Source organism: Anopheles merus, chromosome 2R (genome assembly GCF_017562075.2).
Source record: "Anopheles merus strain MAF chromosome 2R, AmerM5.1, whole genome shotgun sequence".
Classification (NCBI taxonomy): domain Eukaryota; kingdom Metazoa; phylum Arthropoda; class Insecta; order Diptera; family Culicidae; genus Anopheles; species Anopheles merus.
Window position 1 is genome coordinate 10,188,777 of NC_054082.1, and position 16,414 is coordinate 10,205,190.

Genomic DNA, 16,414 nt, shown 5'->3' on the forward strand with positions numbered 1-16,414 from the left:
TTTTCTTTACTTTTGCCATTCCGCTGGTACTATGCATTTAATTTGGCCAAGGCGGAGTAAGAGAGCAAATAATGCAGAAAAAAAACAACAGCTCCATTGGGCACGGCAGCTGCGTACTGACCTTAGAGCTCAGCAAAATTGTTGATGGTTTGCTCATCGTCTCATTTGACGTTCGTTTACTGAGATGTTTTATTTTTGTTCTCTTCTCGCACCAACCACGTAAACTGTGTCGTTTGTGAGCGGAAAAGGAAGTTTGCTACGCTTTCCTGTTCAAACCGAAGAAATTAAAGTACTTTAAAGCTTTAATTTAACAGATCTATCGTTGTATAATGTGGCAATAGTTGAATAGCTGGTTCGATTAAAATACTTAAACGAACGTTTATATTTTCACTTGCGTTGAGTTACATGACATTCTTACTGACCATCTTTGGAGAACAGAGCTTTGTTTAGGCACATATTAAAAAAAGGAATCGCCTAGCAAGCATGGTCAAAAAATGTGAAAAAACCATCAGCCGAAGAAAATCTACTACAAAAGCACTACCTTGTCGCCCGTGGGCTAGGACGTGGATCATGGTGCCGAAAAGTTGCCCTTAATTTCCCTTCCCATGCCATGCACAACGCCCATTTCCTGGCCCGCTCCGTCCCTAGTAGATTTCATTCAAGCCTCTTCCGCTCAGCCCCCCCCGTTATGGTGAGATTTTTCAAGATTATCCAACCCCGCGGGCGCTGCAATGTCGGTTGCTTTCCGCCCTCGTCGTTCTCTTGCGCGACTTTGCGTCTACGGTGCGTGTGTGGTGGTCCAGCGGCAGCAAGAAGAGGAAGAATAAAACCAGCACCCCATCCGATACACATTCCATTCCCGGGGAACAAACCACACAGTAGCACACAAGCAGAGCGTACCTTACCTTTTTCATTCACCTGCTATTTTTGTAAACCGAACCGTGGCATAGATGTAGAAGAAATAGAGCAGACACGGAATACCGCGAGCAGATTACGTAAACGAGTCTAATGTTTCCATTTCTTCTTCTTTTTCTCTTTTCAACCCCCGCCGCACAGGTAAGTCCCCCGATGCGCACATTGATCCCAGCAGGACGGTCACACAACTGAACCACGCAATGGAACTGTTCGAAGGTAGGACGATCGCAAAGCAGGAGCAAGATGCTCGTGGTGGAAAAAGCAAAAGGTTTTATTTTCACTTTTCGTTCTGCAACGAGCGGAGGGTGCAATGGGCGAAGGGCGTCTATAAACCTTCCACGCACTGCATTAGAGCCGGCCGCCCGCAAAGGCTTTCGCCATTGGCTTTTGCTACCTATGCCAGGCCATAAATATCGCAGATTATGGAAATGGCTGTACAGATCAGCATCACAGAGCCAGGATGGCTGGATTTTGCCGCTACTCTTCCTTTTGGAGTGCTTGGTTTGGTTCGGACGAATGTTTGTGATGTTATAATGATCCGGGTGTGTAGCCGCCACGCCGCGGTTATGCGAGTGGTACTTTTTGCCGCCCGCACTAGCTGAAGATGTTACGCACGCTTGACATGAAAAATGGTCTGCTTTCAACGTGGTGTCAGAAAAATCGGAATCTTAGTCGGTACGATTGAAAACGAGGAAAAAGTGGCTTAAAGAGTCAAATAATCAGACGAAAATTGCTTGATACTGGTGTGAAATATTGAAGCTTTTGTTTTATCAAATGAGTAGAATAAGAGACAAAAACCTCACTGTAGCAGCTGTTGAAGCCTTCGCTACGTAGAAGTTATGCCAATCGACATAAATTCGTGTAAACAAACAGTAATGTTGTTTATCAACACACTTTTTTCCATTCGCCTCGGCAATTTTGGCCCCTCGTGAGACACACGTAGCACGTATTAATCGTTCGAAATCATCATAAGTTTTCCAAACAAACAAGCTGCACTCATGCAGCGATCAAGCTGCTAACGGATGTTGACGCTTAGTCACAATTAAATTATCATCAAAATCAAGGGCTGACTGTTGAAGTTGCATAACATCGCCACAAGACGCGGGTAAACCAATCAAACAGACTTCTAATTTTAAAACACTGTTTGCCAGCAATTTTCAGCAAAAAAAAATCTCTTCTCCTCCACGTTATCAAACAAGTGTGCGATAAAGCGATATTTATTCGACCACCGTCACATCGCTGTCCCACCGCTGTCGTTGGCCCGCTTCACAATTTATTCGGGTGCTTCAAACAGGGCGCCCAAGATCCCAACACACCCAACAACACACACCCTTTTCATTCACCTTCAATGTGAAATTCCTTTCCGTCTACCGTGAGCGCTGCACAGCCGAAGGCATTCGTCTGGGCGGAAGGTAGAAAAGAGAGTGAAATAATTATTATAACAGCATTACCGAGAAAACGGCCATTCCTGTCGAACCCCCCCGTCTGGGGTGGCGGGTCTCTTCTCCCGGGCGTTTGGAATTCGGTTCACCTACAGCCGAGCGGCGATCACCCATGGCAACGAGACGTAGCAATTTCGTCGTACGCACTGTTGTAAAAATAGAAGCTCTGCTACCTTCGGCTTGTAATGGTCAATACCGCGAACGCGAGCATCACCTTTCCCCGTTTGCCGTGGGACAGTTTTGCTTCAGCGGCAGAGTTTAGCATCGCTATTTTTTGTGTACGTCTAGGTCTGGGAAAGTGTTCACAGCGTGTAAGGCGTAATTTCTCTGAGCAAACCCAACCACACACACACAACCTATACATTAGCACCGGATCATTTTTACTCACTGCACCTGCAGGAACTACGGCAGAACTACGGCCCACAGGACGGGGCAGTTTGTCGCCTGCTTGCACTGTCTGTAGTGAAATTGTGTGTCGTGTACTATTCCTTAATGACCCCAATTCGGCATGAACAAGTGGAACGAATTCCACTTCGCTCATGCTTCGTCGATACAGGCACGCCTAAGGTCGAGATCAACCCCATAAATTGACGATTAGTTGGCTCCGTTTGTCTGCTGCGGCGGTGATTTATGCTTGTGGTCGACCAACTATTGTGCGCACCTAATTCGGCTCGGCTAACAAGTGCCGGTTTTGATTTTTCACATTGTCGCCCGACTTGTCGGTCTTATATGTCACCGAAGCCCAAACAGAACAGCTGCGACACACTGAGTGTGTTTGTGTGTGTGTGTCGTGTTTGTCTATCAATTACAGTTTGCGCAATGCGACGATCGAGCTGCAGTGCTTCAGCACCTTCTTCGATGTATGGTTGTAGTTTTGTTTCAAGGTGAGATGTGATACATTTAATTAAAATCACAATTGTCGTCGTGATTGAAGCTTAAGACATCTTGAAAATCTCATAATAGTTATCTTTAACAAAAACAAAAAGAATATTCTAGACAGCTTACTCAATTTAACAACATTCCTGCGCATCGATCGTTAGTCAGCGCACAGAAACAATGTTAGAATGTAACAACAACAAAAAGCACTACGGGCAAAAGAATTTCACCCAATTCACCCCTGCCCATCATTCCACAGATCATGCCAATGCTTGGTAAAACGAACTGCGAAACAGTTCAAGTATGTGCTGCGAACCGTTAAAGTGCCGCCGAGCATTGCCTCGCTCCGGTTGCCCGTAACGCGTTCGTTCGGTGCGGGAAGGTGCGCGGGGAGGAGAAGGTTAAGTGCGCGCCCGCGCACACGCACCGTGAAGCGACGCCGCAAAAGGGTGGCAGAGACCACTTGGCCTTGGTACGCATTTTCGCGGCCCAAAACTAAATAAAACGCTCTCGCTCTCGTGCTCTCGTTTCCGTGCGATACCGCACCACTTTCATGCAGGGCGGTTCTTCTTTCTGTTGCTTTCTTGCCCTTCAATAAAACATTGAACGTTTTACGATGCTCAATGAACTGCGACCAGCGACTAATTGCCGATGCGTGGTTTTTAAAGCCACACCGCACGTTGTTAGATGCGGTGGCAGGTGAAAATTCAACAGTGCTGAGCAAACACCGTGCAAGCGTTTGTTAGGGGACGGACGCGATAATTGGTATTTATCTTTCACCTATTTTCTGTGTGCCGAAACGAAGGGGGATAGTCAACTAAATTGTTTCTTGCTATAGTCTCTTGAGGAAAAGAGGCTTCCACGATGCTTAAATCACTGTACTGTAACATTTGTAAATAAACATTTCCAACCACACAGTTAAATATAACTTCAAACGGCTCTACCATGCACCATACCAAAAAAGCTTCAAACAGCTATCCGTTACCGTGCTTAAGGATAGGGCTCAAACACTCACCCAAACACTCAACACAGCTTGCCTCCCGTCCAATCCTGCTACAGTAACTGCCAGTTTGAGCCAATGCGACGATAGCATGTTTTTAATGCCTGACACGAAGGAATGAAGCTTTTCACTGCAAACAGTACTCGGCAGGCAGCACAGCACATTGCAACAGCAGCAGAGCATCATACCCGCTGTAGCTCCCCAACCCCGCTGAAGGTTACACTCGATCTATTCGGCCAGTGAATGGGTCGGTTTGGTCGTGCCGCAGAAAGAAGCACTGCCACCGACCTGCCGGAAAGCTTCGACGGCAAGAGTTTTCCACCCCGTGTAGCCTTGTCCCCGATGGTCAATATATCGTCGTTCATCGGTGTGTTACTGCAACACGTCTGGTTAGTGCGGTGCAGTGCAGTGTGGTGGCACCATGGTCCCCGTCCGCCTTGACAGCGATTGCTGTGGTGTGGTCCGGTTTTTGCTGCGGCTCATTAGTTTCATGTTTGAGCCAACCGTCTAGCGCACTGCTGTGTTGTAGGTGCACAGCACACGTGGCAGTCCAACTGGTTTAGTGATAATTGAATCACGTTAACTTGCGCAACTGCGTTGCATCCGCAGCATTATTAGGATTTATTAATGCAATTATTTGCTTTATTTTGTCCACTTGATTTGTAAAAGTGAGGTATCAGTAATGCTGTTTTATTGTGTACCCTAAAGTATTAACAATTCTTGATGCAATTGGTGAAAAAGGCACCAGAAATAGACATCATCAAAACTCTTTTCGTCATTGACCAATATCTTCCTTAAAGAGATGTATAGCTCCTTTGCAAGTGCACTCATACTCAGTGGTAAAGCCAGATTGTGGAAAGAAACCAACCACATCTTCTTGGAACCATATCAAATATGTACGACTCGGTGTTTCGTACGATGAAATTGAATCATCAAACATTCATGGGCCGCTCGTTCGCTGCAATCGGTTTGTTCAAAGGATTAGGATTACTGGGCTTAAGGTAATAGAAAGCATTCCTCTTGCTTACCAATCGTATCAGAGTGTTTGTTCTAGTGCGACACACTCTCGTGCAGGATGCGATTCGACCATACTCTTTTCATGATATTACTACGAGTTTTTGTATCGACAAAAACCAACATCTTTTGTAGGAGTAACTCTTACACATTTGCAATAAACTATAGAAAGACCAAATCTTGCCTGTTTCATCTTAACAACCGTGTAAATTTGCTTACAAAAAGATATGGTTTGGCCTTTGCTCTCACTAGGTTAACGATGCGTTTAACCGGGAATAAACGCTTGCTGGCCCCACTTGCTGGTACTGCAAGAAGCATAAATTAATGAGCATATTTTCACTCCGAACCCAAACGCAAACGATAACAAATTGCAGTATCTTCGGGTGCCCATTTATCACGAACAGTGCAGATGAAACCCCCGCCCTGCCCACGGTAATGGTCTTTGGCGTTGCGTTTGTTTACACAAACTAGGGGGGCAAGTGCTTCGGTGAGGTATTTCCATTCACGAGCGCTTCGTTCGTTCGCTGATTTATGTGGGCAAATCAAACGCCAATGTGCTACACGATTGCCAAACAAATAGATAAAAATAGTCCACTCCATCGAGGACGCGCGAGGCTGCGTTTGGAAGGGGAAGACATTACGGCGCTTATGATGGTTGCCTTTAGCGATAAATGGTGGCTTTCGTTTGATGAAATTGATGTCGATTCCATTGCTCGCTGACAGCACCAAAAAAACGAGACGCTAATTCCTGTCTGTCTCCTTTGGATGTTGTTTTGTTTCCTGCTGGGTTTTCCTACAATTGAAAGTGTCCTATATCTAGGTTCCAGCATTTCTTCCCTATTCTTCGTATAAGTCTTCTGACACGGATGTACGGAAGTATGTTGTGAATATTGGAAATTTAATTCCGCTTGCTTGAATCCTGTTTCCGGTGACGTTTAAACTCCCCCTCCCCCCCCCCCCCCTCTTTCTCTTTCTTTCTCTTTCTCTCTCTCTCTCTTTCTCTCTCTCTCTCTCTCTTTGTGGTATGAAAAGTAGCACATGAATACTCCATTCCAAATCCACCAAGAAAACCCCCAGAGATGTTCTATTGCAGTGAAAAAGAAAAGCGTACCCCTCGAATGATGTAGTGTGAAAAACAATTTGATCGAATTCCTACTTCGCCGCCCTCCCCATCGGTTACAGCTGCCTCCATGCGTTCTCTTGGCGCTCCATTCTCTTTCGCAAAAGTCTGACAGCTTGACGATAGCTGTCACCGATCGGAGTGTTAACACTAAGAGCTCCCACTTCCAGAACCTTTGCATCTTTAACTTCCTGGACGTAGGAACTCTCTCGCCAGTCACAAGCGAGATCAGGCGTCTACACCAACAAGGGATTTAAAAATAGACACAGAACCCATTCCACACCGTACACACACACACACCCACTCCCACACAGTTCAGATTGGCACATCGGCACTGGCAAGATGGTGGTTGTTGTGGTTTACTGCTATTTTCTGCTGCCGAACTGGGTCGTGCCTTACCTGGCACGGTACGAAACCTTCGCATGGCTCGCAGATGCTGCAGGAAACCCATCTCAGCAGTCAGCTCATCCTGTGCGGAATCTTCCACTCGTACGGCTTCTAATCACTTCCTGTATTTTAGAGAAAGCGTTTTCGTGTGTGTGTGTGTGTGTGTGTGTGTGTGTGTGTGTGCAATTGTTCTGCCAGCCGTGAATGTGTCGGTGTGGCGTCGTACTTGAACGGGATGGATCACCTTCGGGTCCTTTCAAGTCCAGGCCAAGAAGAAGGTCCTGCACTATTAAGCCTTCATCTTTTGCTCGGGCAACAATCCGGCCACCCGCCATACACCCACCAGGAGTGCTTTAAGTGGAGCTGCCGGTGGTAAATCATGAATAAAGCGAACCAAAAATGCCTGCCGACATAACCCGTACCAACCCTGCACCGAACAGTGCTCAGCCACAGCCTCGGAAACGGATCAATGATTGTGAGTTCACGGCAAACGGTGCAGCAAGAGAGCGAGTGGGATTTCTGCCCAGGCTACACAGGCGTTCGGCTTCATTTTGTGCTGCTATTGTGTGTCGGAAGCTTTCCGTTAGAGCAAACTTCCGTCCTCGCTTCTAGCTCGCTGAGCAAAAGGTGTACTTTCTTACCTGCTACCCCTTGTGAGGTGCGATGGGGTACGGTGACTTCAACCGAGAAGTAGTGCTTGAGAATATGCTACACAAGCGAATCGTGCCGAAAGGTTTGGATCGGTCGACGTGACGTCCTTGCGCGAGGGACAGGACAGAGACAGGCAACAGTGATACCGGAAATTTGTACACACCGTGCCTCCCCGTAGTGTTGGTCGGGCTTTGAAAGCGACGATAAATTTACTTCTCCTCACATGCAAAAACGGAATACAGCTGTCGGGAGAGAGGCTCGTTGCTTTGCAGGACCGGCTGTCGCTGGTTGGCTTTGTAACCTGCGCGTGGCTTAATGGTGGTTTTTATGTGGCAATAATTTTTCACCAAACGCTGCACGTGCATGATATTAGGTGGCTCGCTGTTTGATGAGTTTGTTTGGAGTTTGTTTTGAAGAATACAGTTTTTCTCATTACATTACATTATATTTTTATTATTGTATTATTTACACATATTGGAATATTATTTTACGGTTGGGATATTTAAATTTGTAATTAAAACTTTGAATTTTACTAAAGCTGATTTCTCCAATGATTACATCCATATCTATAATGGGATGATGGTAAATCAATACACACTGCTAAGGTTCATCAGCAAAGGCTCGTAATGCTCATGGATTGGTATCAAATTTCTTCGAACGCACTCATTATTCATCGCAATAAAGGTTGATAATCGATCAAAACGGAACAAACCCTCAGCCCATACTTACTCGTGAGCATCTCCCGAAGTACGTTCTGCACGGTGATCCATCAAACGAAAACAACATGCAGCCATCATCATTGAACCATAATACTTACACCCCACCGGGAGACTAATTAGAGCGAATTGCCCTGACGTGTGACACAAACACACACGCACACAAACACGGGGAAGACACACCGCTCTGTAGAAGTTGCGTATCCGAGGCGCCCCACTACTTTCATCCTTGTTTGCGCGCGCGCTTGTGTGTTCTTTTTTGGTACCTTCCCCTCCCGAAGAAAGTAACCTGTCCTCACCTTTCCCAGGGAAACAACGCTGTTAAGCAACCGGACGAACCACATCCACCACCACCGCCGGCAGCTCCCCATGGAGTGGCATTCGGTTCTGATGATGTGTAAATATTTTCATATCATTAGTCTCGGCAACTTCTTCGACGAGTGGCGTCGTGTGACGGCCTATCCCGTACGGTCCCTCGAGTGACACCTACTCACCAGCTACGGTCGGGTGCGCCGGGAAACTGTGCGTCTGTGCGCGCACTCTTACCTTTGCGGGAAATCTTTACGATCCATCCCCCGTACGTTATGAGAGTAGTAGAGTGAGTAAAAAAGTGTCCCCGGTCCGGCACGCACTCTAATCTCGCAAAAACGACGGTCCATCAACTGACCCCCAAAGGGGAAGCACATCTTATGCTGGTGTCATATGCTCTACGCGCTACGAGCGAAGCGCCATAAAAAAACAGGAGAGTTCACCAATGGTCATGAGCCGGTCAGTGCAATAAACCGGTTGTGATTTGTCCTTCCGACATCACATCGCTAGGAGATCTGGGATACGCCGGAAGTGGCTCGTAAAACGTCATCTTGTTAGTCTCTTGCCTTATATATATGTGTGTTCTGAGACCATCATCTAATCCTCTAAAGGTGTTCTAATGGGTCACAGGGGCGCCCCGGTAATCCGCACAGCTACCACACTTTGATGGCTCTGAAAAGGTCAAACTTTTGGTAAAACGTACCTACAAACGTGGTACCATTTTTGCTTCTTCCGCACGGTGTTTGTTTGCTGTTTTCAGAAGGTCTCATTCAGCTAAAACGTTAAGAATTTGATAAAAAATTAACTTCATTCAGTTGTGACCAATCAAACAAAACCAACCACTCTTTGGAGCACACACTTTACATCGAAATGAACTGCTCAAACGGCAGCATAGTAGAAACATGTGATTTCAATTATCATCCATCGGCTGGCAAACGACACGCCCGAGCATGGCGTGAGGCAATACGATGAACCAGAAGTGACGCACATTTAAAGATACTTTAATAGCATGACACACATCCCATGGACTCACCCCCTGTATGATAGCTTCATCGGCCGGCTTGATGGGTGGTTTCCCGTTCGTCTTGTGCAATTCATCCATCCATCAAACGAATGCTTAAACTCATTCACCGCTCACTCTCAAGCAAAGCCAACCACAACAACAACATATGAATAAAATGAAAACCTCTCTCTGATCTTCCTCACCACACGCCCGAACGAAAGGGTTTCTATTTTTTCTGATCGTTTTCTGGACCCGTTGGGCATCTGGAAACTTGAACAAACTGACGGTTGCAATCGAACCAACACTTACCCTCGGCAACACCATTTCATGATCGCTGTGCAGCTAAGGTTTCAAGAGGGAAAGCGGCTGGTGCAGACGTCCGTATCTAACTTTTCTTCACCCCCCAAAATGCTGAAGCGATCCTGTCAAGTGCCCGACACCTTCGCCCACACAATATGGGCCAGAAAGGGGCATCGCACATCATTGCCTGATAGAGTCTTGAGAAGTAGGTTTGCTGTCAGGAATTGGGGAGAGAGAAAAAAACAACAACAACCGAGCGTTGATGTGGAGGATGTAACGCTCTTCTTGTTTGATTTGCTTCCAATGGTGTTAAGTTCAGAGGGGGGTTAGAATTTCACACACTGCCCAAATACCATAGCGAGCAACGGGGCAGAAAACGGGCTAGTACATTTTTCCCTTTTGTTTTCTCCCTTGGCACTTTTACTGCCTGTTAGATGCTCATAAAAGCGATATTTTTCCAACCGAGCGAGTCTTGATGAGTGTAATTAACTGCAGTTTTTGCTTTGATGGTTGGAAGTGGATTTAAAAACGTGCGAACGGGCGATTTACAAGTATTAAGATTATACTCCGGTTAAGCCACTTGCGGGCGAGGGTGTGCTTGCTTCCTCCGCTTCAAAACGCGGAACAGTTATCACCGTAATTACATGCCACGAATAAAATCGCAGATCAAGCACGAAAAATCACAACCAAACCATCGCCACCATCTCGTGGTCAACCCGTCAGAACTGATGAGTTTCGCCCCATCATCCCCCCCCTGCATTATGATCGGTACAATTACCGGACACTCGCAACCACGAGGACAAGAACGATCGCCACTCTCGCAGCGCTGTTTTCACCGCTCCACACGGACCCTGGTTGCCCTCGAGTGCGATCTAAAAATAATTCCCTCTTCTATGCCCAAACATCCATCCAATTCTAACCGCACCTCACGCGCGTAGCGCCATTGCCGCCACCGTCGTCAGCATGGCCGGGTGAGCATAAAATCAGATTTTTCTTCACCTCGTTGTCGGGAGCACTCTCGGTGTGTGCAGACTTGGGTCCATCCTTTCCTATTCCCCTCTCCATCTGCATGTCCACCGTCGGCGCCCTGCGTGATTTCACTCACTAACCCCGTCGCTGGGCCCGTGCAATAAAAGTAATAATAACGCGCCCAACCAGTAACATTTACGAGCGCATAAAAAATAAGGTGTACGCCGCTCGGTTATGTGTTTTGGGTATTGGCAATGTTTTTATTTTGTTGCTTTTTATTCTTAATCTTCGCGCACCGCATTTCGCATTTGCGAGTTCACGTGTCCCGTACACGCTGGAGTTTTTCGCGATAAAGCCATCAGGCAAATGGAATCGACATGGTCGAAACATCAGCATCGCCTCACCTGCGGGATCCACCCAGTCGGTCGTGCTGGGAGATTTGAGCTGTCGAAAAGATGAAAACTGTCCGCAGACAAAAAAAAAAACAGCAATGCAAACACAGACCACCGCAGACACGAACGACGCGGCACGGTCGAAAAATGTTTGGGGCTTATTTTTCGCACCGTTTGCTGCAGAATTTGCATGTGCATTTAATTTTTGATGGCGTGTCAACATTAAGGGGACGGGCGAATCTTTCGATGAAATTTGCGCTCGTGCGGCGCAAGATTCGACGCAAGCAGCGTTTAGCGGTTTGGCACGTTTTATGGCACTGCAATAAAGCATAAGTATGTAGGAAATGGCTAGCAATTTGGTTAGCGGCGATGCGTTGACTGAACTTTTTACTTTAATTTGGTTTCACTGATTACATGTGATCACTTAATGCAGCGTTTTTGGTTCGATATTATGGTTTGGCGACTGGTCAAGAATAGAAATGATGTCTTTGAAGTGAGCCTCACCGGTAGGCATCTAAATCGTGTTTCCGGCTACATCTCTACATCTAGCGACCAAATTGCTCCCTATTTCTTCATGACTAGTTTGAAGCTACACTGTTATTAAATTAAGTGTGTCTCTTGTGTTCAAGTGGCCTATTTTCTCTGCCCTCTTATACTCCACGCAGATTGAGTTCAATTGCTGGCAATTGATTTTCCGCTTTGTTGTTCCCTGTAACTGTGCCGAGTGCACCGCTCAACGTGTGCATGCAATATCGATCGTTCGATCGCAAATGGTAGGCTCATTTTTGGGAGAAATCGAAACATAAACATACGGCAAACGATGAGCATTTCAGCAAAGAGCTGAGCTGAAAAAGGTGCACCGGCCAGACACTTAGTCGTCGAGTGCATTGAGCTGATTCACAAAAAAATCGTGTTGATGTTTCCAACACTTTCCCAATCAACAATTGTGTCACGTGCTTGTAGTTATTACTTAAACTTGGCATGGTTCGCAAAGTGACACCGTACATTGAAGTTGCGTTTTGTTCCCGTAACTTAGTATTCGGTGAAAAAATGCTTTTAATTTGCTGTCATTAACGTCAGACGTTTCGGGCAATGGAAGTTATGTACACACATCAGCTTGTACAACTTTACCCGTAAAGGAGGGAAACTTTTGTCGCAATCATTATCGGTGATGGTAGAAAGATGATGTCGAGCAGATAATTGTGGTTCAGTGTGCCTTTCATTTATGCTATTCAATTCATTGGATTCAGAGAATTTCATGTAAAAGTTTTTCCGTTTCCGCCTATCTGCAACAAGCGGCAGAAAGTTGTAACACACACACTAACGCAATATAAAGCGAAAATCAACCGAACACGCACACGCGCGTATGTGTCACTTTGCCGCCAGTGCAAACATGCCAGCCAGCCAGTCGCTCAATGTTACAAATCAACGGCAAAAGGCCACAATCACACACACACACACTCGCCCCCGATGCTCCGGTAATGGCAATCATTTTCCAAACTTCAGCACCATTATCACCGTTTCACACTCCCGTTGGCAGTGCCTGGTTACCCCTTCGTATGGTCACAATAATAATCATAATCGTCGGATATTCGGTTGGTTGAGCTCACCACCGGCACCGAATAATAATCTCTCCACTTCTCTCTCTCTCTCTCTCCTCCCACTGTCTCAATGACTCTTGCAATGAATTTTATTGCGTACTTTAGCGTTGATGCTGTGTTCACCTTACATTATTTTTTACCCTTCACATTGAATCTGCCCTTCCCTTCCTGTGGCACGATCTCTTATCAGCATCGCTGGAACGCACAGCGACACAGCCGAACGATTGCGAACGGGTTTGGTGGGCGCAGTAGAACTTTGGGAAAACTTCCGAACCGCGGACAGAGTGTGTGTAACTTTTATTGTCGAGCTTTTCAACTCACCATCACCCACCATGGGTGCTGATGCGGAAACGGAAGATCAACAGTTTCAAGCCATCATTTGATAACGCTCCGTTTCCAATGCGTTCCTGGTGGCTCGAAAAGCTTTTTCTCCTCGCGTTTTGGTTCCCCGTTTTCAAGCGATCGTTTGTCGCCCAAGCCCCGGTAATATCGATTCTGGTGATGTTTTTATCCACATGGATAAGGGGAAAACAGCATGCACCACATACGCTTGCTTGGGGGTATGATTATGTGTGTTTTTTATCTGCTCATAACTTTTATGGCATTTTACATTGCACCCACGGTTGGGCACGGTGTATTGAGTGTTCCATTGCGTAAAACAGAAGCCAGAAGAGCGTCTGTCGGGAGTTTGGGAGTTGTACAAAAGGGTGGATTTACGAGAACGGTTTAAGGCAAGCAATTGACCGATGTGGTTTCAATGTTATTGCTTCTCCCAGATTATGACGTAAATTGCAATTAAATCCCTCTCGCGAAACGACTTTACTGTGAGACTGATTTCAATTTCCAAGTGTTTGACAAATTGTTTTGAATTGGTTTTAAAAATTTGTGTTGCTTAATGTTGAGCAAATGGTTGTTTGTAGTTGTTTTTGTAGTTGTTTTTAGGCTGTAGTCATAAAGCATCCATCAGGCATCAACCGTCGTAACGAGCACAAACAGAACAAAACGCCCTCCCAGTACCAGAAGCATCTCCAATGCTTACAAACGCATCCATCCCAATCGAGAACGTTAGCTGCAAGGCTGCATTTGTACCTTCCACTGAAAAGCAAACGACCAGCAGTCATCCTGCGTACGTACACGTGACGGATAAGCTTTCGGCGGGGTTTTTTCCATTCTGTTCCGCTGGCTTCTACCGGTGTTCCGAAAAGTGCAGCACCACCGTCTACGAGAGCGTGGCAAACACAACTTTAGCCCGGTGACAATGTGCATTGGCCGTGCTCATGCCGAATCACGTTTTTTGTTGTTCCATGCATTTTCCCCCTTCCCCTTCCCGAGCTCTCCACGCGTCAAACTAAAGAACATTGACGCAATCAACGGTCGCGACCGTATCCACCGAGACCTTGGACTTGATTCGGAGAGGGCTACGGGTGTTTTTTTTCTTTTTATTCAAATTTTATTAGCGTCGAGAAGGAGCTTTTTTTTACTTTTGCTTCATTCTTGCCCGCGCCGTACCTCGGTTTTTGGGCCCTCTGTGCTCGTGCTCGTTTTGGACTCGCTGACCGGTTTCGGGCGGCTGCCTTGGGCGGAATGTAGCGCCGGTTGTCGTTTCGGTCACGTCGCATCTTCATGCTGACGACGGCTGCAATATCAGAAAACAAACGCAATTAGTACCGGTCACAATCGCACGCGCGCGCGCGCTCGCCCGCGGTCTGTTCATCTTACTGCCCATCTTCTTCCGATGCCCTTCTCGACCCGACCGACGGGCTGCTCGGTACTAAAAATAGTGTCGCAACAAGGTAATGCTATAGAAGAACAATAAATAAAACACACCGCTCAGGCTCGCCCTTTCCCAAAAACTGCTCTCTCCCTCTCTCTCTCTCTCTTTGCTCGTATTGCTCGTCCCCCGATTGCTGTCCCCATTACATATATGTAAATACGGAACGCGCTTGAAACAAACGGTACGCTTTGTTCGTTTTCATTATCGAATCGAATCAAAGTCCGACACCCAAGAAATATCTGGGGCTCGGATTGCGAAGGACTGCGAGAACAACGCTCGATTCTTTTTGACACTTGTTGCAGGAACATCTGAAAATGTCGCACACTCGCTGGTGGTGGTGGTTGAAACGTTGGATTTATTTAAAAAAAAAACTTTTGCTATATAAACCTTGCTTCTAACGATTGCTTGATTGTTTATACGATCGGTTGCACACATTATACGTAATACAGCAATTAACACACAATTGGAATAATAATAAAAATTAAAAAAAAAAACAACAAACCCCATCATCACATTGAAAGAGGAACTGTTTTCTTGTTGCCGTTGAACAGCTTTAACTTAATTTACTTCAACCTTCAATTCAGCTGCGCCAACATCGACGGCCGTTCGATCGAACCTAGTCATCGGGTCGAGCTTCAAGACAGTAGGCTAGTAGGTTAGAACGGCTTGGGCCTGCTCGGTGGCTCTTGTCATCGTGCTGACCCTGACCGAGAAACCGGCCGCACGTCGTTTGTCGCAGCCTCGTCATCTAACTTCTCACATTGCCAGACAATCGTTTGAGAGAAAGAGACAGAGAGAGAAAGAGAAGGGGTACATCAAAAGCAACTATCATTAGTTGGGTCTCGAGCACCAGCCGAGGTCTTAGATGTGTCACCCAACGAAACAGGAGGGTGTAATTTAGTGCTCTTTCCTTTTTCCGCCCTCTCTCTCCGATCGTATGCTTCACCGTACGCGTCCCATCAGGCTGGGCGACGTTGGTGCAAGCATTATGGTCATTACAATCATTACTAGATGATGCCTAGCGATGGGGGCGGGTGCCGGTAGAGCCGAGTGCAGTGGATTGCTGTTGATGTATTTTCGTTATTCTCCATTACTTCATGATTAATGGTATCGTTATTCCATTCGCTTTGCCTTATTTATGGTGATTATATTGAATTTCCCGTCGGTTGCATGATGAGGCACGTGTAATAAATAGCGACGTTTGCGAGAGAGGATCTAGCACTTAATGGATTTAGTATTGCAATTAGAAAATACCTGATAAATATAAAATATCATTATCCTGAATCTATAAAATAAATAGATACACTTGCATACATAGTTCGCTTTGAAGAACACGAAAGCAGAAATTGAATCTAAACTTTTCCCGACGAGATGCATGCCATACTTTCCGGACAGGGGATCTGTTTCATGTTCCAAAAACTTCATTATTATTCATTTAAAACACCACTGCCCTACAACACAATGTGGGGGAAAAAGTTTCTCTCTTCCTCCTAAACGTGCACAGTGCATCGCACCCACCGTTTGTTCGCAAATGAAAAGCAAAAATCCGTAGAGAGTTCACAGTGCTCCAACAAAACAGTTCGCTGCTTGAATCGCCCCGGAAGGAAGGATAACGTTAGTTTTCGTACGTGACATTAACAGTTTTCCGTGGGGCTGCTAGTGGAGGTCGGGTTTTCTTTTTTTTTTGCTATCTGTCTCACCCGGAACCTGATTGTTTGAACCAGAGTGTGTTAGATAATGTTGCACGTACTGGATACAGCTTATGTTCTACCGAGTTCTACCTTCGCAACACAATCATACACCCCGACAGACACACACGGACAGCGGCAAAAAGCAGGTCGTCCACTATGGAAAAACACAATTAACTTTTATTGCCTCCTAGCCATGATGAGGACCTGCCTGCCCCGCTAGTAGTGTGCTGTGAGCACACCGTGACTGGGATTTT

The 16,414-nt window shown here is 46.2% G+C and overlaps 1 protein-coding gene across 18 annotated transcripts in view; it reads left to right on the forward strand.

The window, feature by feature from the left end:
* The window catches only part of LOC121588652 (RNA-binding protein Nova-1), a 73,587-nt gene that overhangs the window by 42,744 nt on the left and 14,429 nt on the right, over positions 1–16,414 (forward strand). For 14 of the 18 annotated variants that reach the window (XM_041906828.1, XM_041906829.1, XM_041906824.1 and 11 more), the window contains one exon: positions 1,057–1,131. The exons of the other annotated variants lie outside the window; for them this stretch is intronic. In XM_041906828.1, the coding sequence (XP_041762762.1) occupies positions 1,057–1,131 (75 nt within the window). The remainder of the gene's footprint in view (positions 1–1,056; positions 1,132–16,414) is intronic. 18 annotated transcript variants of the gene reach the window in all.